Source organism: Coregonus lavaretus (assembly GCF_964263955.1).
Source record: "Coregonus lavaretus genome assembly, chromosome: 32".
In the NCBI taxonomy this organism is placed as follows: Eukaryota; Metazoa; Chordata; class Actinopteri; order Salmoniformes; family Salmonidae; genus Coregonus; species Coregonus lavaretus.
In genome coordinates this window covers 2,435,631-2,458,077 of record NC_140019.1, presented here as the reverse complement: position 1 = coordinate 2,458,077, position 22,447 = coordinate 2,435,631, and the positions used below count along the sequence as shown (strand labels likewise).

Genomic DNA, 22,447 nt, shown 5'->3' with positions numbered 1-22,447 from the left:
CAAACAGAAAAACCAATATGGACACACATACACTGACAAACCAGGAATACTTGCTACATTGATCCTTAGTTGTTTTCTTGGTAAGGGGAATGCATTGGTGAATAGAGGGCTTAATTTTTATAACACACTACAAAACACAGAAACACACAAACCATATCCTGCTTCGAATTTGACTAACTCTCAGATAAATGGACAACAAAAATTTGAATAATGGGATAAAATGGAAGAACTCAAAACACTGTTGGTGATGTGGCGGGAGGGATTCTAGCTCAAAGGTGCCACAAGCGGTGAATCAGTTAATCAGGACAACAAGAAAAAAAAAGAAAAAAAAAGTGGTGAACATTTTTGAAGAAAATCGCTGTACACTATTGTCCATTTTTATAAAAACAAACAAAAAATTAAAAGTTATATAATAACTCAAGAGTCTTCCACATGATGGCGGGCAGACCGAGGTCCTGAAGGCAGTCTTTTTAAAAGTCTCTGACAGTTTTTCCCCTTCTCTCCGTCTTACTTTCTCACTCTCTCTCCCTTTCCCTCCCTTGGCCGTTTATCTCCAGTGGGGGGCGAGCAGGGCCAGGGTGAGCACACAGAGTGCCAGTGCCATGCTCCCATGTGCCACACTGCCTCCACCAGTCGTTTCCTGGTGCACCACCTTGACCACGCGGGGGTTGATGGGGATGGGTGGGGTGGAGAAGTAGATGTCCCGGTCCGCCTCACAGGACGGAGAGTCACAGCCGCTGCTGCCGCTCTCCTCTCCTCCGCTACCATCCTCATCTGAGAGAGAGAGAGAGAGAGAGAGAGAGAGAGAGAGAGAGAGAGAGAGAGAGAGAGAGAGAGAGAGAGAGAGAGAGAGAGAGAGAGAGAGAGAGAGAGAGAGAGAGAGAGAGAGAGAGAGAGAGAGAGAGAGAGAGAGAGAAGATTTCAGGAGGCAAAAAATGGGAGCAGGTTGATGAGGCCATGAACACAGGAATAGACACAGCATTCAGGGGATGAAAATAGAACTCTTCAAGTCTGTTGTGACATTTTTATGGTAACACCAAAGGTTGTGGTCCTCTCTAGCTCAGCTGGTAGAGCATGGCGCTTGCATCGGCAGGATAGTGGGTTCAATTCCCGGGACCACCCATACGTAAAAAATGTAAGCACGCTTGACTAAGTCGCTTTGAATAAAAGTGTCTGCTAAATGGCATATAAGGTTCCTTCTCTAACAGGGAGGCAATGGTCGTCAAACAGAAGACATGAGCAGAATATCTAGACCAGCTAATCTATAGACAGGTGGGGTGTTTACCAACAATCAAAGGATTATTGACAACTTGTAAGCGAAATTTCGTATGCAAATGTTTATTGAAAACATAAATATATTTGCCCAATAAGTACTTTACTCTCAAATACATTGTTACAGTTGTTGGTTAGTTAGCTTGCTAATTTTTGCCATATTATCATAGATGTGACATGAGTCAAAACACGTCAACATGTCAAAACAAGATACAAATAGTTGTCATCTACAATTTACATTTACGTCATTTAGCAGACGCTCTTATCCAGAGCAATTTACAGTTAGTGAGTGCATACATTTTCATACTGACCCCCCGTGGGAATCGAACCCACAACACTGGCGTTGCAAGCGCCATGCTCTACCAACTGAGCTACACGGGACTATTCACCACACATCAGCTTCTTGTCATTGTTGCTAGCTATCTGACTGTTCAGAAAACAACAACACACAGCCTTTTACCTCAGAGTTACGCGCACATCATTGTCATGATGTTGTCAACACACCAGTCTATTGAAATGGAGAAGATTGCCAAAGGTTTAGTTCCCTGTAGAGGGTGCCAATCAGGTGTCCAACCCAGATACTCTGCATGGGGCAATGGGCCTCAGTAAGTAAGTTAATCTGTTAGTTCTTACCATCCTCACCTTGGTTGATGGAGATGTCATTGCCGCTTTGGGCAGCCTTCAGCCAGCTGGTCATTTCCTTCAACACTGCGATCTGACTGCGAATCACCACGTCTGGCTTTGTAATGTCCACTTCCACATCCGGGTTGGACACCTGATTGGCCAATCCGTTGCCCATGACAACAGACTCGTACCTATGGCAGAAGGTCAAGAATGAATGTGGAGATCCTACCAAGCACATACTGTTAGTTCACCATCTGCAGCAACCTTACTTTATGCCTTCAGAATGTTGGCTTTATTCCAAATGGTACCCTATTCCCTAAATAGTGTACTACGTTTGAAAAGTAGTGCACTAAATTGAGAATAAGGTCTCATTTGGGACGCAGACACTGTTGGTTGGTGTCTGTGTCAAGGGAGTGACCTGAGAAAACAACCTGCCAAACTAACCTGCTCGTTGCTGTTCCGTTCCAACAGTCATCCCTCGACATAATCCTCTCCCCAGCACACACGGTCTCTGGCAGCGTGGACCAGAACTTCTTAGCATGCTTCAGCCTTTTCTTCACGTCTGTCGTCTGGGCAGAAGGAGGGAGGCAGGCAAACAGAGATGGATCATTCATTTATGCCAAGTCCATTTGAAAGACTTTGGATTCTCACGTGAAAACTCTTGAATGTATGCTGACAGTTGGGCCAGATGGCTGACAATGCCTTACCAGTCTGTCCAGGCTGGTGCCAGCAGCAGTAGTGGGCCGTGCGTCGGGGCTGTAGGGACGAAAGCGACCAGTGAATCCTGTCTCCTTGACTGAGCGACGCGACCGGAAACCTTTACTTGGTTTAGGCTGACCACACCCCTGGAACACCTGGAGGAGTGGAGAGGCAAGTGAGTGGCATGTACAGACATACAGAGACAGACACAGGCTACCAGGCAGGCACACAGACAGACAGGTTGGCGAATACAGACACTAACACACAGTCAAAGACAAACAGACAGGAAGTGACTGACCTTCTGTGACACCTGCATGCTGTTCTCCTGCATGTTCATGATGGCCTCAGAGATCTTAACGTCAATGGGGTCCATCACAGACTCAAAATTGAAGGGCCCCTCCAGCCTCTCAGCCAGACTCAACATGGCATCTGATAACACACAACTCAGTTAGTCATGGACACAATAACTGCAACCCTGCAATAACTGCAAACAAACACCCCCAAAACCAAACTAATTATGTGAATTTTGGCCTAGATTTTGTCTGCCATTTTCACCATGGGGTGATTTGGCCTGTTTCTACCAACAGGGCGACGCACATCGCAGAGAGTCAGAATGTTGTGATCCTAAGTTTACTTGGAGCACTCAGAGCAGGGGGTTGTTAAACAGTTTGAGGACTTAACAAGGCGCCCAAAGTAAGACCCAGTAAAGCTGCCACACAGGGAGGGGGCAGCAGACCCCAGTAAGGGGTAGAGTGTCAGAAGCCACACACACTCTCTCTCTCCCACTCACTCACTCACTCATTCGAGAATGTTTAACTGGTCCTTGGATATGAAAGCCCTTACCCAGGAAGTTGTTCCACTCTGTGTCGAGGTCGGCCTGGTTGGCCAGACAGCCACGCATCACGTTGAGACAGTAGTTCTGGCAAGGCTTGAGGGCCACCTGGCCTTTGCAGTAGGGACAGTACAACATCTTCATGGCTGCCCGCACACAGCTAGGGGATGCACTGACCTGAGGGGGGAGGGCAGAGGGAGTTAGTGACCAATCAACTGCCTTGGCACAGCCTGGACCACCGCGGCCCCCCTCTGCTGGGCCGTGCTCTCTGGATCAGAGCTCTGTCCCCTTGGCTGTTGTGGCCTGCACACAGCCGGCATCTCAGCAGCCCTCTTCTTAGGTGAGTTCTGTGGCTCTGGCCTCGCAATCTGCTTCGAGACACGGCAGAGGCCGGATCATTCCGGCGATTGTGATAGGGAGGTCGATAGTGAGGCATATATCTGTACCTGGGGAAAAGTTCAGCATATCACCAGGTTGCTTCCCGAGGCTGAGTCAGTCATCGGGGGCTGATACTGTCATGGTTCATGTGGGGTCAAATGACATTATGAAGGGCAGCTCAGAACAAGTGAAGATGGATTTTAAAGAACTGATTGGGTCTCTACTTGATACCAACAAATGCCCCATAATATCTGGCCCTCTGCCCTCCCTAAAACGTGGCATTGAACGGTTCAGCAGACTTTTAGCCCTCCATAACTGGCTACGAGACTATTGCAGCTCTGTGGGTGTAACATTTATTGACAATTTTGATACCTTCTGGAAACAAAGCTCGTATTATAAGGAGGATGGGTTCCACCCAAATCATTTGGGTTCCTGGATCCTTTCACAGCATTATAAGGCTGTGTTCAGACAATGACTTATCAATGACCCAAGTCCAGCTCATTTAATCCCTACCATTGTGTCGCTGAGTTGTCATAATGCTTCAGCAAATGTACATTATCCTAGGGGCATTGGAAGATACAATGCCTCTGCTGATCCTACAGCTATTGTATGCAGTAATCATATGCCTATGAACCAGAGTAATACTGTTAGCACTGAGGTGGTGCGCCCTAGTAGGAAGTCAACTGTGTGCCGCTCACCCTGCACTAATAAAAATAACCTGTGCATGTCTACCTCTGCTAAGCTTCCCAGTAAAGCAAGAAAAACAATCAAGCATCCCTGAAAAGTGTTAAAAATAGCCCACGTTAACACATATAGCTTAAGAAACAATAATTTGCTAGTAACAGATGACATTCATATTCTGACCATCTCTGAAACTCACTTAGATAATACCTTTGATGATACAGTGGTAGCAATACATGGTTATGAGATCCACAGAAAAGACAAATGCCAAAAGGTGGAGGTGTGGTTGTTTATATTCAGAACCACGTTCCTGTAAAGCTTAGAGAGGATCTCATGTTAAATACTGTTGAAGTAATATGGCTACGGATTCATCTGCCTCACCGAAAGCCCATTCGGGTGGGAAGCTGCTATAGACCAAGTGCTAACAGTCAGTATCTGGATAACATGTGTGAAATGCTTGATAATGTATGTGATATCAATAGAGGTGTATACTTTCTGGGTGATTTAAATATTGAATGGCTTTCATCAGGCTGCCCACTCAAGAGAAAGCTTCAAACTGTAACTTGTACCTGCAACCTGGTTCAGGTTATCAATCAACCTACCAGGGTAGTTACAAACAGTACAGGAATGAAATCATCAACATATATTGATCGCATCTTTACTAATACTGCAGAAATGTGTTTGAAAGCAGTATCCAAATCCATCGGACATAGTGATCACAATATAGTAGCCATATCTAGGAAAACCAAAGTTCAAAAGGCTGGGCCTAATACTGTGTATAAGATGTCATGCAAAACGTTTTGTAGTGATTCCTATGTTGTTGATGTGAAGAATATTTGTTGGTCCGTGGTGTGTAATGACGAGCAACCAGACGCTGCACTTGACACATTTATGAAGTTGCTTATCCCAGTTACTAATAAACATGCACCCATTAAGAAAATGACTGTAAAAACGGTTAAATCCCTGTGGATTGATGAAGAATTGAAAAATTGTATGGTTGAGAGGGATGAGGCAAAAGAGATGTAGAAAAGACAAGCATTGTAATTTTGAATTCCGTAAAGCAAGTGTGGAAGAGGTGAAGAAATTATTGTTGTCTATCAACAATGACAAGCCACCAGGGTCTGACAACTTGGATGGAAAATTACTGAGGATAATAGCAGACGAAATTGCCACTCCTATTTGCCATATCTTCAATTTAAGCCTACTAAAAAGTGTGTGCCCTCAGGCCTGGAGGGAAGCAAAAGTTATTCCCCTACCTAAGAATAGTAAAGCCCCCTTAACTGGCTCAAATAGCTGACCAATCAGCCTGTTACCAACCCTTAGTAAACTTTTGGAAAATATGGTGTGTTATGGCTTTACACACCCTGCTATATTGTGGATAAAGAGTTACCAGTCTAACAGAACACAGAAGGTGTTCTTTAATGGAACAAAATCCAGGTAGAATCAGGAATTCCCCAGGGCAGCAGTCTAGGCCCCTTACTTTTTTGAATCTTTACTAACGGCACGCCACTGGCTTGAGTAAAGCCAATGTGTTCATGTATGCGGATGACTCAACACTATACACGTCAGCTACTACAGCGACTGAAATGACAGCAACACTAAACAAAGAGCTGCAGTTAGTTTCAGAATGGGGTGGCAAGGAATAAGTTAGTCCTAAATATTTAAAAAACTTAAAGTGGTCCTCTGTAGCTCAGCTGGTAGAGCACGGCGCTTGTAACGCCAAGGTAGTGTGTTCGATCCCCGGGACCACCCATACACAAAAATGTATGCACGCGTGACTGTAAGTCGCTTTGAATAAAAGCGTCTGCTAAATGGCATATTATTATTAAAGCATTGTATTTGGGACAAATCATTCACTAAACCCTAAACCTCAACTAAATCTTGTCATGAATCATGCGGAAATTGAGCAAGTTGAGGAGAATAAACTGCTTGGAGTAACCCTGGATTGTAAACTGTCATGTTCAAAACATATTGATACAACAGTAGCTAGGATGGGGAGAAGACTGTCTATAATAAAGCGCTGCTCTGCCTTCTTAACACCACTATCAACAAGGCAGGTCCTACATACCCTAGTTTTGTCGCACCTGGACTACTGTTCAGTCATGTGGTCAGGTGCCACAAAGAGGGACTTAGGAAAATTGCAATTGGCTCAGAACAGGGCAACATGGCTGGCCCATGGATGTACACAGAGAGCTAACATTAATGATATGCATGTAAATCTCTCCTGGCTCAAAGTGGAGGAGAGATTGACTTCATCACTACTTGTATTTATGAGAGGTATTGACATGTTGAATGCACCGAGCTGTCTGTTTGAACTACTGGCGCACAGCTCGGACACCCATGCATACCCCACAAGCCATGCCACCAGAGGTCTCATAACAGTCCAAGTCCAGAACAGACTATGGGAGGCGCATAGTACTACATAGAGCCATGACTACATGGAACTCTATTCCACATCAAGTAACTCACGCCAGCAGTAAAATTATATTTAAAAAACAAATAAAAATACACCTTATGGAACAGCGGGGACTGTGAAGCAACACAAACATAGACACATGCATACAAACACACAATAACATACGCACTATACACATGTACACATGGATTTTGTGTTATAGATATGTGGTAGTAGAGTAGAGGCCTGAGGGCACACACTTAATGTTGTGAAATCTGTTATGAATGTATTGTAATGTTTTTAAAATGTATAACTGCCTTAAAATGTATAACTGCCAGGAAGAGTAGCTAATGGGGATCCATAGTAAATACAAATACAAATGCATTTCAGACAGACACTTAGACTATATACAGTGCGGTCCGAAATGATTGACACCTTTGATAAATATAACCAAAAATGACTGTATAAAATAAATGTCAATACTATGCTCAAATTTTGGGGGGAATTATATTATATTATTTTATACTAATACAATTGCTCATAGAAAGAGATTTGGTTTAACAAGTAATAAACAAAAATCTCAAAAGGGTAGGGGTCAAAATGATTGACACCCCTGTTTACAATACCTCACCTTGCGAGGATAACGGCACTGAGCCTTTTTCTAAAACGTTTTATGAGTTGGAGAACACATTGGGAGGGATCTTAGACCATTCCTCCATACAGAATCTTTCCAGATCCTTGATATCCTTTGTCTGCTCTTATGGACTGTCCTCTTCAATTCAAACCACAGGTTTTCAATGGGTTTTAAGTCCAGAGACTGAGATGGCCATTGCAAAATGTTGATTTTGTGGTCAATTAATCATTTCTTTGTGGATTTTGATGTATGCTTAGGGTTATTGTCTTGCTGGAAGATCTATTTGCGGACAAGTTTCAGTTTCCTGGCAGAGGCAACCAGATTTTTGGCAAACATTTCCTGGTACTGGGTAAAGTTAATGATGACGTTGACCTTAACAAGGGCCCCAGGACCAGTGGAAGCAAAATAGTCCCATAACATCAAAGATCACCAACCATATTTTACAGTAGGTATGCAGTTCTGCTTATGTATTCTCATTTCAACGCCAAACCCACCACTTGTGTCCATGGCCAAAGAGCTCTATTTTCATGTCATCTGACCAAAGCAACGGTTCAAATCCAAGTGCTCCGTACTCCTGAGTGGCGCAGTGGTCTAAGGCACTGCATCGCAGTGCTAACTGTGCCACTAGAGATCCTGGTTCGAATCCAGGCTCTGTCGCAGCCGGCCGCGACCGGGAGACTCATGGGCGGCGCACAATTGGCCCAGCGTCGTCCAGGGTAGGGGAGGTAATGGCCGGCAGGGATGTAGCTCAGTTGATAGAGCATGGCGTTTGCAACTCCAGGGTTGTGGGTTCGTTTCCCACGGGGGGCCAGTAAAAAAAAAAGATATATATATATATATATGTATTCACTAACTGTAAGTCGCTCTGGATAAGAGCGTCTGCTAAATGACTAAAATGTAAGTGCCAATGCCGTTTAGCAAACTCCAGGTGGATCACATGAAAATAGAGTTATTTGACCACGCACACCAGTGGTGGGTTTTGCGTCTAAATGAGAATGCATGAGCAGAAAAGAATCCATCTTTGATGTTATGGGGCTATTTTGATCTATTTTCATGTCATCTGACCAAAGCAATAGTTCAAATCCAAGTGCCAATGTCATTTAGCAAACTCCAGGCATTTACATTGGTTGGATCACATTAAAATATAGTTATTTGACCATGCACACCAGTGGTGGGCTTTGCGTCTAAATGAGAAAGCATGAGCAAAAAAGAACCCCCTACCTACTGTAAAATATGGTGGTGGATCTTTGATGTTATGGGGCTATTTTGCTTCCACTGGTCCTGGGGCCCTTGTTCAGGTCAACTTGGTTGCCTCTGCTAGGAGGCTGAAACTTGGCCGCAAGTGGATCTTCCAGCAAGACAATAACCCCAAGCACATATCAAAATCCACAAAGAAATGGTTAATTGGCCACCAAATCTATAATTCAACTAATATAATGTTCTATATGTAATTCTATGCATCAACATCTCTCTCTTTCTTAGGGTTGCAAAGGAAGGGTAAATTACTGGTAACTTTCAAAGTTTACCAGTAAACTACCAGAATTTTGGTAACTTTCAAGAATGTTATGGAATTGTATCACATGACATCTAGTGACCGTATGGGTACTTCAGATTACCACAGGAGTCTAATTATCTCTCGCCCTCCGTGTGGCCTTATCACATGGAAAATATATTTTAAAAGATGGTTTTAAAATACAAAATAGAATGACAAAACTGTAGAACATTATCCTAAATATAACCCGTCAACTTAGTGAATATCATATTAATGATATGAGGGTTTCAGCATTAAATATAATTTATATATATATATATATATATTTTTTTTTAAATTACCATGTCAATATTTTGTTGTCAATGTTTTGTTGCCAAACCGGTGGAAGTTGTGAAAAAAGTCAATCATTGGAAGAGTTGCAGGATTAATTGAAAATAATGGCATTGTTGATTAGATGCTTTTTTCTTTAATTAGGCTTTTTCTTGAACCATATGCTCTATCCACAATAAACTTGTGGATTAATAAAAAAGTAATACTATATATGAATACTTAAAAAAAAAAAAAATTCAAGTATACATTCCCAGAGTTACATAGATTGCCATAGATTACCGGTTAATTACCAAAATTACGAAACATTTCTATCTTTGGTAAATTACCAGTAGTTTTGCAACCCTACTCTTCCACTTACCGTGGAGACTTTGTTGACCACCTCGGGCATGAGAGCCAGTCCGCGGGTGAAGGTGCGTGCCGCAACAAAGGCCCGTGTCAGCTGGAGGCGGAGCTTGCGCGGCACGTCACCAAACGGTTTCAGTTGCTCGGTGTGGCGGCTGACGCACTCCATGTAGGCGTCACTGAACTCGTACTGGACGTTGACCAATTGGAACATCCTCTCCAGGAGGTCTTCCCAGAAATCAGACAGCATGGAGTCCAGGTTGACCGCCCCGCTGCCCGACATGTAGTAGCGCTTCAGCTCCTGGAAGAAGTGCTTGAATAGCTCGGCATTATGCACGTACATCAGGCCGTACGTGCGCACGAACATGTCGTTGAGCGAGTGTTCCGCGTTGTCCAGCAACTCACGGAAAAACTCTGCAGACGGGAAAGAGAAGAGAAAGTGTAAGTACGATGATAGCGCATAGCTAAAACTTTTAATATCAACATCAGAGTTTTGTAATGGTAGCCTATTGTTGTCTTTTCATAGTGTTGTGGGAACAAGCTTAAATCTATTAGATAGGTGACTCTTGGTGCCAAAGAGTCTGAATGCCAGGGATTCCAGTATGTCGAGGGAGCTTACTGGGGTTTATCTTAGAATGATTGATAGATAGAATATACTGACTTGGGTACAAGCTGGTATCATCAGAGTGGGGAGTGCCCACTGATGGTTACCTGATGTTGTTGAAGAAACGTGTAACATGAAGTATATAAACAGAGATTTCCTTTGTCCAGAGTTCGGATGACAAGAGGCAAAGCATGTGCCGTTTGTTAAACAAACCTGGTACCGTGTCTATTAAATACTTTGTATCAACTCTCCATATAATTGTTTAAGTATATTCTTTCATCCTGAACTTCTCGATACCAGAAACCCATCATAACAGATTGGCGCCTGAACGAACAGGATGCAGTTTACAGCCGAACTAACAGGTAAGCAGACTTTATTTATTTTTTTATTGTCAAATTCTGCTTATCTGTGGTAAAGCTGAGCTGTAACGAATGTTTAAAATTCAATATTTTTAAAGGGGGACGATGAGTGGTGTTGAGTTGTGTAGAAGGGATGTAAGGAGAATGATCAAATTAGACAATAACATGGTGCTTTGATTCTAAGAAGGGTTTGTTCAGAGTAATGACTAAAAACAACAGAGGAGAAGGAGAATGGGTTGAACAAGATTGGGCATAGGTTCAAGTCCTGTGATGAAAGAATAAACATTGTTCATAGGTTCAAGTCCTGTGACGAAATAATAAACATTGTTCATCGGTTCAAGTCCTCAAGGAAACAGAATAAAGAGACAGATGTGAAGAGGTTCAAGGCCTCAACCGTGTTTTAAAAGCCCTCTGAGAAAATTAATCCTTTGTGAAGTTACTCAAAACGGTCAGGAAAGAGGGAGAGAACAATAACTCATACTGCGTAAAGAATGAGAGCAGATACAATTGAGCGTGTTGAATCATGGCACCAATGACAAAATAGGCAAACAAAATTTTAATAAAGATCAAGTTGGGGATTTGATTCAAGTATGTGCTTACTAACATTGCATGAACTAATTGAAGTAATGGATGGCCAGCTTAGCAGACCGGTATCTGGAAAAACAGTCACCATTAAGAGTAAATCAGAGCTTCATTTACCTCGGAGAGAGAAAGGAAATGACGAAATTATTACAGACAAATCAAGTCTCTTTTAAAAGTATTGAAAATCAGACAATGCGCGAATGAATGTTAAGTAAATTAGGATTTTTCTATGGGGAACAATTTCTCAGTGATGTATCAGCATGGACAGATGATGAGTATCCTCAAGAAGGTGTTTTTTAAAAGGGATAAGTTACAGATAGTGCGAAAATATATCACTGACAATATCGTCGTAAGCAACACAAAATGGGATTTAGATTACATGAAAGAGGCATATAAAGCATGCGATTTAATGAGTGCACGATGACAAGGAAATATAATTAATAAGGAGAAAAAGTCAGCTAACGAAGTTAAGTAATTGAATGGAACAACATGGGCTATCTTATGAACAAAGAGCAGAAAGTAATTAGAATCTGAAGGATGCATAATAAGTTATAGAAATGGATATGATAATTTGATATAAGTTTGGATAAGAAGTTTCGATATATAACAGAATTAGGTCATAGAATATTAATGAGTGGTATGGAGATTGTGATGCTGTTTTAGAGAGTAGCGGAAAAGTCTGTATTTTCTGGGAGGATCCCATGACAGGCAGGGCAGTGTCCTGGAAACTACAGTCTGTTTTTTGGTTCCGCTGGGAGTATGTTTGTAGAAGTTGATTAGTGTCGATTGAGAATCGTTAAAAACACGAAGGGATTGTTTGTTGTGAGTACCTAGGAGTTCTAACGTTCTAGGTGGATTATGTGAATATATGAAAATATAATGATGTGTTTAAGCGATTACTCGATATTTGATAAAGTAATAATTGGAAGATTATTAGTATACAATATGTTAACCCCAAAACGTAGACGTACGTCAGGGGTGGGAAACGATAAATACAAGTTTTCGGAGTTGGTGCCGTTTATGGATCATGTGATAGAGATAAGGTTTAAGGAATAAACTGCCCATAAGGACTGGAATTTATAGACGTAATTTATAACCTAGTACAAAGCCAATTTAGGGTTTTCTGCATCATTTCAATAGCATTGGGGCAATGGCATAGAGTAAACAAATCTGGGTTTCTGAGTGTAATTCTACTGTTGGTATGTGTTGCTTAGACAGATACTACAAAGTATTTGGTTTGGTGATGTAGAATGAAAGATTGATCAGCGTGCTTGGTTCAAATTGAATGACCATAATTTAATAGGAATATGAGACGATTTCGAGGTAGTCATTTTTTGGGGGGTTGCATAATGGTGTGCTAGATTAAACGATTGAGAATGGTGGCGTAATGTCTATCAATAAATTGGATATTGATAATATGGATATCAATTCAATATATGCTTGTCAACTACAGCAAGTGTTCAGTTTGTTATTTGTTGCCTACTTGGGAAGGACAGTTACCCAGATCTGCTGACTTCTAGTAATGGCGGATTGGTATTATCTTCGTTGATAAAGGGAATAATAATAGTATAGGGACGATGCACAGAGAAGTGAATGTCTTATCTTCATGGAAAGTGAAGCAAGGGGACAAAGAGAATAAAAAGAGTATTAACAAAACACCAGGGATTATGAAGCAGTGTTGGAAGGGAGAAGAGTATAAAAGATAACATTATGAGGAATATAGGAACTTGTAGCTGAGGTCACTACAGAAATATTACTGACACAATATTGTAACAGATTAATTGAACCAAACATGAAGCTACTGCAGCAATCGATTGTTAAAGTTGTCAAGTTAGTTTTAAACCAATGATAGAGGTAAACGCAGAACGCTGTTTGAGAATGGGTTTTAATTTTGTCTACTAGTAAGAATAGAAGAGTTTCCATGTTTTTGTCTGCGGTGTTAGCGACTGGGGCTCGCTGAACTCGAGTGGGCTGTAAGGCACATATGGGTTAAGTTTGGTGTATTGGGATCAATGGTTGCTGCAGAAAAGGAGGAGGTCAAAGGGGGGTGAGTGTTACCAGTGGGATATAGCTAGCTAGTTAGTGGTGTTAACTAGTAGCGTTTAGATTGGTGACGTAACTTGCTCTGCGACCTTGAAGTAGTTCCGCGGCTTTTGTGGAGCGATGGGTAACGGTGCTTCGAGGGTGACTGTTGTCGATGTGTGCAGAGGGTCCCTGGTTCAAGCCCATGTAGAGAAGGAAGCAAAACTGTTACATTGATGCTGTTGACCTGAATCACTGGTTCAATTGATAAGATTATACGAAAGAGATTGTTTTACCAAACCATGGCGGATAGGATAACATAGTAATTAAAGTTGCATCCCTGTGAATAGAGGTTTTAGTTTGTTTTGACTATAACTTAAAAATAATTTGTAACATGCTAAAGTACCATTAGATGGAAAGAGAGGTAGAGGATAATAGAGATTGTAGAGGGTTTTCTGAGTTAAAAGGAAAGTAGGTTAATTGGGAGATGAGACATGTTGCATTGGATTGTTTGAGTAGACTGGTATTAAAATAATTATTTATAGTAAGGTCAATGAAAATATGTTATTAGGTAGTAGTGGTTTGTGGATATACTTTACTAATGCCATGATTTAATAAACGGGTGAAAGAGAGTCGTGCTAGTTGTGCTATATCGGGATGTAAAGGACGCAGAGGGTAATGTGAAGCACATATCTAGATAGTTGAATATAGAATGTTCTTTGACAATTTCTAATTATTATTATTACATTTTATAGTTTGTTTAAACACCAGTGAGTTTCGCAGAAAGTTTAATTCTTAAAACGATAATCTGTTTCTGGTACGTTGAACAATGGGAGGTCGTTTTTACTATTAGGCTGATGAAGTAGTAAACATTTTTGTAAGTTCTGAAGTTTTTAAACAATAGGTTGTTATTTTAAAACATCAATGCAACAAGTGGAGATGATTACATTACCAAAAAGGGTTTATAGGTTTAGAGAGAAGGTGTAGTCAACTCAATGAAACGTGGTATGTTAAGGAAGGCGTAGGAGATGGTCTCAAACAACTTTTTAATAGACACTTGGAATATCATTGATTCTTTACGCGTAGTAAGTGATTATATTTGTGAATGTCTCAAATAGTACGTTTAGAGGGGTGACAGGAACAATCTAAGGGGTAAGTCATCCAGCAACGATACCATGATGATTTGATATGGGATAAAATTAAGCTGATTTTGGAGGTGATAATCATTGTGAGACTTAAAAAGAATGAGGTATAAAGAGTAATCATTTAAAAAATACTTCTTGTAAACTCAAAGAACCTCGAGTGCTTTTCATATTTTGAGAGATTGTATGTAATCTTCTTCTGGAGTAGTTATGAGAGATTAGATTGATGAAATTATTGATGTGAGGTAGGACAGGGTATATCTGCATCATGTTTTGTGTGAAATTAATATTTTTGGATTGCTGATTATAATTGAATGTTAATGAAATGTATACTTTCTCTTCGAGGAAAATGGGGATTTCCTTATCTCTCATTGGGATGTTTCAAAAGTCTGTGGGCTAGGTGGAGCAGTGAGTAAAATCTGGCATTCTTATAATTAGGTCTTAAGAGGGAGCTACCGAATTAAATAAGGTCTGGCCATTTTTGTTTGTTGTATTCCAATAGGGTTTCTCAAATAACCACACACAACCCACATAAAATAATTGTTATATAGAGTGTTATTTTCATTTTAGGGGGTTTTAACGGGTCAAATATGTTAAGTCTTAAAGGGCACACACAGAATTTTCGGATGTTTTTGTTCTCTGAGTGAGTTTTGGGTAAACACGTGATTTAAAAAAAAAATCACATTGTAGGATTTTTAATGAATTTATTTGCTAATTATGGTGGAAAATAAGTATTTGGTCACCTACAAACAAGCAAGATTTCTGGCTCTCACAGACCTGTAACTTCTTCTTTAAGAGGCTCCTCTGTCCTCCACTCGTTACCTGTATTAATGGCACCTGTTTGAACTTGTTATCAGTATAAAAGACACCTGTCCACAACCTCAAACAGTCACACTCCAAACTCCACTATGGCCAAGACCAAAGAGCTGTCAAAGGACACCAGAAACAAAATTGTAGACCTGCAACAGGCTGGGAAGACTGAATCTGCAATAGGTAAGCAGCTTGGTTTGAAGAAATCAACTGTGGGAGCAATTATTAGGAAATGGAAGACATACAAGACCACTGATAATCTCCCTCGATCTGGGGCTCCACTCAAGATCTCACCCCGTGGGGTCAAAATGATCACAAGAACGGTGAGCAAAAATCCCAGAACCACACGGGGGGACCTAGTGAATGACCTGCAGAGAGCTGGGACCAAAGTAACAAAGCCTACCATCAGTAACACACTACGCCGCCAGGGACTCAAATCATGCAGTGCCAGACGTGTCCCCCTGCTTAAGCCAGTACATGTCCAGGCCCGTCTGAAGTTTGCTAGAGTGCATTTGGATGATCCAGAAGAGGATTGGGAGAATGTCATATGGTCAGATGAAACCAAAATATAACTTTTTGGTAAAAACTCAACTCGTCGTGTTTGGAGGACAAAGAATGCTGAGTTGCATCCAAAGAACACCATACCTACTGTGAAGCATGGGGGTGGAAACATCATGCTTTGGGGCTGTTTTTCTGCAAAGGGACCAGGACGACTGATCCGTGTAAAGGAAAGAATGAATGGGGCCATGTATTGTGAGATTTTGAGTGAAAACCTCCTTCCATCAGCAAGGGCATTGAAGATGAAACGTGGCTGGGTCTTTCAGCATGACAATGATCCCAAACACACCGCCCGGGCAACGAAGGAGTGGCTTCGTAAGAAGCATTTCAAGGTCCTGGAGTGGCCTAGCCAGTCTCCAGATCTCAACCCCATAGAAAATCTTTGGAGGGAGTTGAAAGTCTGTGTTGCCCAGCGACAGCCCCAAAACATCACTGCTCTAGAGATCTGCATGGAGGAATGGGCCAAAATACCAGCAAGTGTGTGAAAACCTTGTGAAGACTTACAGAAAACGTTTGACCTGTGTCATTGCCAACAAAGGGTATATAACAAAGTATTGAGAAACTTTTGTTATTGACCAAATACTTATTTTCTACCATAATTTGCAAATACATTCATAAAAAATCCTACAATATGATTTTCTGGAGAAAAAAAATCTCATTTTGTCTGTCATAGTTGACGTGTACCTATGATGAAAATTACAGGCCTCTCTCATCTTTTTAAGTGGGAGAACTTGCACAATTGGTGGCTGACTAAATACTTTTTCCCCCCACTGTATATTGATTGGCAAATGGACAAGACACAATGAGGTTGTAGAGATGGTGGTGACTCGATGAGACATTTCAGTTGGGACATTGTCATGAGCAAGTCATTTTGAACTATGAAGCTGTCTGAAGAACATAATGAAGAGACACCAGAAGATTTAAGTGCCGGGGAAGGAAGAGGTTGGTTAGCTGTGGTAATAATTTTTTGGGGGATGTATCTAAATTTGCTAATTTGGGTAGGAGGTATATACACACACCGCTAAATTAATAGTACTAGGAATGAATTGAGAGGATGATCTGTATTTATTCTCAGAATGTGGAAGGTCATAATAGAATTATGGATATTTATACTGTATGTTAATATAAGTGCACATTCTGACAGTTGTAATGGGTGCTAAAGTTGAGGGTTTTAATTTTGAATGATAGGACCAATGTAATCACTAAGAATTGTCATTCTAAATTTGGTTGAGATAAGTAATTCGGTTTTGGTTATAATTCATAAGATGACTGAGTGATTTAAGTAAATCATTAGTATAACTATTTTTAGCATGAAGGGTATTGCTTGTACAATTGAGATAACTGTCTTATTTAGATATTATGGTTAAAACAGCGATACATTATGGTAATGTCTTAGGATACACATATATGATGTATTTCGAGTAGACATTTTGAATCTTAATGTTTGAAACATGTAAGTTAATGTGAGGATTGTGACTGATCATGAACATGTTGGTTATTAAGTTACCGTATTCACATATTAGTCACTATATACATTTAAAGTATTGGGTGGTATTGATCTGGTTGTTTAGAGTGGTACATATCTCTGTTGCTAGGCAATAACTTAATTGGTTCCTATCATGGGGTTTTGGTATTTGAGACATATGAATGTTTATGCTATTTTCATCTGATCTGACTTTTGGTTGAATTCCTCAATCCTAAATAGTCCAAGGCTGTACTGATTTAATAGGGACTGAAACCAGAGTGTTATCCTGTGCATCTCTCCTCAGGCATATTATCAGAACAGAGTCATGGTTGAAAAGAGTTGAATATTATACCTATTAAAAGTATTGGATTTTCAAGCAATTGGGTCTGAGAGGTCACTCATTGAACAATACACAAGTGATAATCGCATAGCATTGGATGCTATGACAGTAGATAAAGGGGGATGTATGCGATTATAGGGGAGATGCATGTTGTACATACTTGCCATCAATATATATTAGAGAAAGACAGGAGTGGAAATGTGGAAACAAGACTACCTCTTCGATCAGATAGCGCCCCAAATAACCAGAGAAACGCTTGGGGTTCCTCTGAATGAACATGGATGAAGAAGACTGATGATATTTTTATTGAGATATATTCTTCTGAAGATATTATAATCTCCATGTAACTTAGAAAGTGTCATGTATCATTGTATTCGTGTGGAGGATGTCATGATGTTAAGAATGTATTTCTATGTATGTTTTTCTTGGTAACATGTCTAAGAGGATGGGTATATTTGGAAATAATGCATTTTTATTTTTAAATTTTTTTATTTCACCTTTATTTAACCAGGTAAGCCAGTTGAGAACAAGTTCTCATTTACAACTGCGACCTGGCCAAGATAAAGCAAAGCAGTGCGAGTTACATATGGGGTAAAACAAAACATAAAGTCAAAAATACAACAGAAAATATATATACAGTGTGTGCAAATGTAGCAAGTTATGGAGGTAAGGCAATAAATAGGCTATAGTGCAAAATAATTACAATTAGTATTAACACTTGAATGATAGATGTGCAAGAGATGATGTGCAAATAGAGATACTGGGGTGCAAATGAGCAAAATAAATAACAATATGGGGATGAGGTAGTTGGGTGGGCTAATTTCAGATGGGCTGTGTACAGGTGCAGTGATCGGTAAGGTGCTCTGACAACTGATGCTTAAAGTTAGTGAGGGAGATAAGAGTCTCCAGCTTCAGAGATTTTTGCAATTCGTTCCAGTCATTGGCAGCAATGGCGGCCAAAGGAGGTGTTGGCTTTGGGGATGACCAGTGAGATACCTGCTGGAGCACATACTACGGGTGGGTGTTGCTATGGTGACCAATGAGCTAAGATAAGGCGGGAATTTGCCTAGCAGTGATTTATAGATGGCCTGGAGCCAGTGGGTTTGGCGACAAATATGTAGTGAGGACCAGCCAACAAGAGCGTACAGGTCACAGTGGTGGGTAGTATATGGGGCTTTGGTGACAAAACAGATGGCACTGTGATAGACTACATCCAATTTGCTGAGTAGAGTGTTGGAGGCTATTTTGTAAATGACATCGCCGAAGTCAAGGATCAGTAGGATAGTCAGTTTTACGAGGGCATGTTTGGCAGCATGAGCGAAGGAGGCTTTGTTGGGAAATAGGAAGCCGATTCTAGATTTAACTTTGGATTGGAGATGCTTAATGTGAGTCTGGAAGGAGAGTTTACAGTCTAACCAGACACCTAGGTATTTGTAATTGTCCACATACTCTAGGTCAAACCCGTCGAGAGTAGTGATTCTAGTCGGGTGGGCGGGTGCCAGCAGCGTTCGATTGAAGAGCATGCATTTAGTTTTACTAGTGTTTAAGAGCTGAAGGAGTGTTGTATGGCATTGAAGCTCGTTTGGAGGTTTGTTAACACATTGTCCAATGAAGGGCCAGATGTATACAAAATGGTGTCGTCTGCGTAGAGGTGGATCTGAGAGTCACCAGCAGCAAGAGCGACATCATTGATATACACGGAGAAAAGAGTCGGCCCAAGATTTGAACCCTGTGGCACGCCCATAGAGACTGCCATAGGTCCAGACAACAGGCCCTCCGATTTGACACATTGACTCTATCTGAGAAGTAGTTGGTGAACCAGGCGAGGCAGTCATTTGAGAAACCAAGGCTATTTAGTCTGCCAATAAGAATGCGGTGGTTGACAGAGTCAAAAGCCTTGGCCAGGTCGATGAAGACGGCTGCACAGTACTGTCTATTATCGATTGCGGTTATAATATCGTTTAGGACCTTGAGCGTGGCTGAGGTGCACCCATGACCAGCTCGGAAACCGGGATTCGAAATGGTCGGTGATCTGTTTGTTAACTTGGCTTTCAAAAACTTTCGAAAGGCAGGGCAGGATGGATATAGGTATGTAACAGTTTGGATCTAGAGTGTCACCCCATTTGAAGAGGGGGATGACCGCGGCAGCTTTCCAATCTCTGGGGATCTCAGACGTTATGAAAGAGAGGTTGAACAGGCTAGTAATAGGGGTTGCGACAATTTCGGCGGCTAGTTTTAGAAAGAAAGGGTCCAGATTGTCTAGCCCAGATGCTAGATTATCTGTGGGGTCCAGATTTTGCAGCTCTTTCAGAACATCAGCTGTCTGAATTTGTGTGAAGGAGAAGCGGGGGGGGGTATGGGCAAGTTGCAGCGGAGGGTGCAGAGCTGGTGGCCGGGGTAGTGGTAGCCAGGTGGAAAGCATGGCCAGCCGTAGCAAAATGCTTGTTGAGTTCTTGATTATTGTAGATTTATCGGTGGTGATAGTGTTTCCTAGCCTCAGTGCAGTGGGCAGCTGGGAGAAAGTGCTCTTATTCTCCATGGACTTTACAGTGTCCCAAAACTTTTTGGAGTTAGTGCTACAGGGTGCAAATTTCTGTTTGAAAAAGTTAGCTTTTGCTTTCCTAACTGCTTGTGTATATTGGTTCCTAACTTCCCTGAAAAGTTGCATATCGCAGGGGCTATTTGATGCTAATGCAGTACGCCACAGGATGTTTTTGTGCTGGTCAAGGGCAGTCAAGTCTGAGGAGAACCAGGGGCTATATCTGTTCTTAGTTCTGTATTTTTTGAATGGGTAATGTTTATTTAAGATTGAGAGGAAATTACTTTTAAAGAACAACCAGGCATCATCTACTGACGGAATTAGATCTATATCCATCCAGGATACCTGGGCCAGGTCAATTAGGAAGGCCTGCTCGCTAAAGTGTTTTAGGGAGCGTTTGACAGTGATGAGGGGTGGTCGTTTGATCGCGGACCCGTTACGGACGCAGGCAATAAGGCAGTGATCGCTGAGATCCTGGTTGAAGACAGCGGAGGTGTATTTAGAGGGTAAGTTAGTCAGGATGATATCCATGAGGGTACCCATGTTTACGGATTTAGGGTTGTACCTGGTAGGTTCGTTGATAATTTGTGTGAGATTGAGGGCATCTAGTTTGGATTGTAGGATGGCTGGGGTGTTAAGCCTATCCCAATTTAGGTCACCAAGCAGTACGAACTCTGAGGATAAATGGGGGGCAATCAATTCACATATGCTGTCCAGGGCACAGCTGGGGGCTGAGGGGGGTCTGTAGCAAGCGGCAACAGTGAGAGACTTATTTCTGTAAAGGTGGATTTTTAGAAGTAGAAGCTCAAACTGTTTGGGCACAGACCTGGATAGTATGATAGCCTGCAGGCTATCTCTACAGTAGATTGCAACTCCACCCCCTTTGGCAGTTCTATCTAGACAGAAAATGTTGTAGTTGGGGATGGACATTTCTGAATTTTTGGTGGCCTTCCTAAGCCAGGATTCAGACACTGCTAGAACATCAGGTGCCATTTGTTAAACGAACCTGGTACCGTGTCTATTAAATACTTTGTATCAACTCTCCATATAATTGTTCATGTATATTCTTTCATCCTGAACTTCTCGATACCAGAAACTCAACATAACAGCTATATTTGTGATCTAATAGAATATTAATATAGAGAGGTTATTATTATTAAAGTGACTTGTTATTCATGTAATTGTATTTGCGGCATAATGGAGTGCTTCCAAAACATGTGGACGGGGGGCAGATTTTATATACGCTTATGTCAATACCATATTTATTCTGTCTGGGCCAAAGAGGATCAAACTATGTACGTATTCTAATAAGATCTGTTAGTCTTAAAAAAAAAACATACATTCAGTGCCTTCAGAAAGTATTCATACCCCTTGACATATTCCACATTTAGTTGTATTACAGCCTGAATTCAAAATGGATTAATTAAATGCAAAATCTCACCCATGTGCACACAATACCCCATAATGATGAAGTGAACACATGTTAATAGATATTTTAGCAAATGTATCAAATGAAATACAGAAATATTAAATTTACATTCAGTACCAGTCAAAGGTTTGGACACACCTACTCATTCCATGGTTTTTCTTTATTTTTAGTATTTTCTACATTGTAGAATAATAGTAAAGACATCAGAACTATGACATAACATATATGGAACCATGTAGTAACCAAAAAAGTTAAACAAATCAAAATATAGTTTATATTTTAGATTCTTCAAAGTAGCCACCCTTTGCATTGACGACAGCTTTCCACACTCTTGGCATTCTCTCAACCAGCTTCACTTGGAATGATTTTCCAACAGTCTTGAAGGAGTTCCCACATATGCTTAGCACTTGTTGGCTGCTTTTCCTTCACTCTGCGGTCCAACTCATCCAAAACCATCTCAATTTGGTTGAGGTAGGGGGATTGTGGAGGCCAGGTCATCTGATGCAGTACTCCATCACTCTCCTTCTTGGTCAAATAGCCCTTACACAGCCTGGGAGGTGTGTTGTGTCATTGTCCTGTTGAAAAACAAATGATAGTCACACTAAGCGCAAAACAGAAGGGATGGCGTATCGCTGCAGAATGCTGTGGTAGCCATGCTGTTTAAGTGTCCCTTGAATTCTAAATAAATCACAGACAGTGTCACCAGCAAAGCACCCCCACACCATCACACCTCCTCCTCCATGCTTCACGGTGGGAGCCACACATGCAGAGATTATCCGTTCACCTACTCTGCGTCTCACAAAGACACGGCGGTTGGAACCAAAAATCTCAAATTTGGACTCCAGACCTAAGGACACATTACCACTAGTCTAATGTCCATTGCTCCACCAGTTTAATTCGTCCAAAATCACATTCCAA

The 22,447-nt window shown here is 41.3% G+C and overlaps 1 protein-coding gene across 2 annotated transcripts in view; it reads right to left on the bottom strand.

The window, feature by feature from the left end:
- Positions 1–104: 104 nt before the first annotated feature.
- The window catches only part of LOC311107515 (glypican-4-like), a 96,714-nt gene continuing 74,371 nt past the window's right edge, over positions 105–22,447 (bottom strand). Inside the window, exons 3-9 of one of the 2 annotated variants that reach the window (XM_084150015.1) lie at positions 9,696–10,093; positions 3,439–3,604; positions 2,894–3,024; positions 2,604–2,750; positions 2,341–2,465; positions 1,915–2,087; positions 105–774 (exon numbers count right to left, since the gene is read on the bottom strand). In XM_084150015.1, coding sequence (XP_084006141.1) covers positions 548–774; positions 1,915–2,087; positions 2,341–2,465; positions 2,604–2,750; positions 2,894–3,024; positions 3,439–3,604; positions 9,696–10,093 — 1,367 coding nt within the window. In that variant the 3' untranslated portion in view covers positions 105–547. Of the gene's footprint in view, positions 775–1,905; positions 2,088–2,340; positions 2,466–2,603; positions 2,751–2,893; positions 3,025–3,438; positions 3,605–9,695; positions 10,094–22,447 lie in introns of both variants that reach the window. The other variant, XM_084150014.1, reaches the window with a different exon arrangement.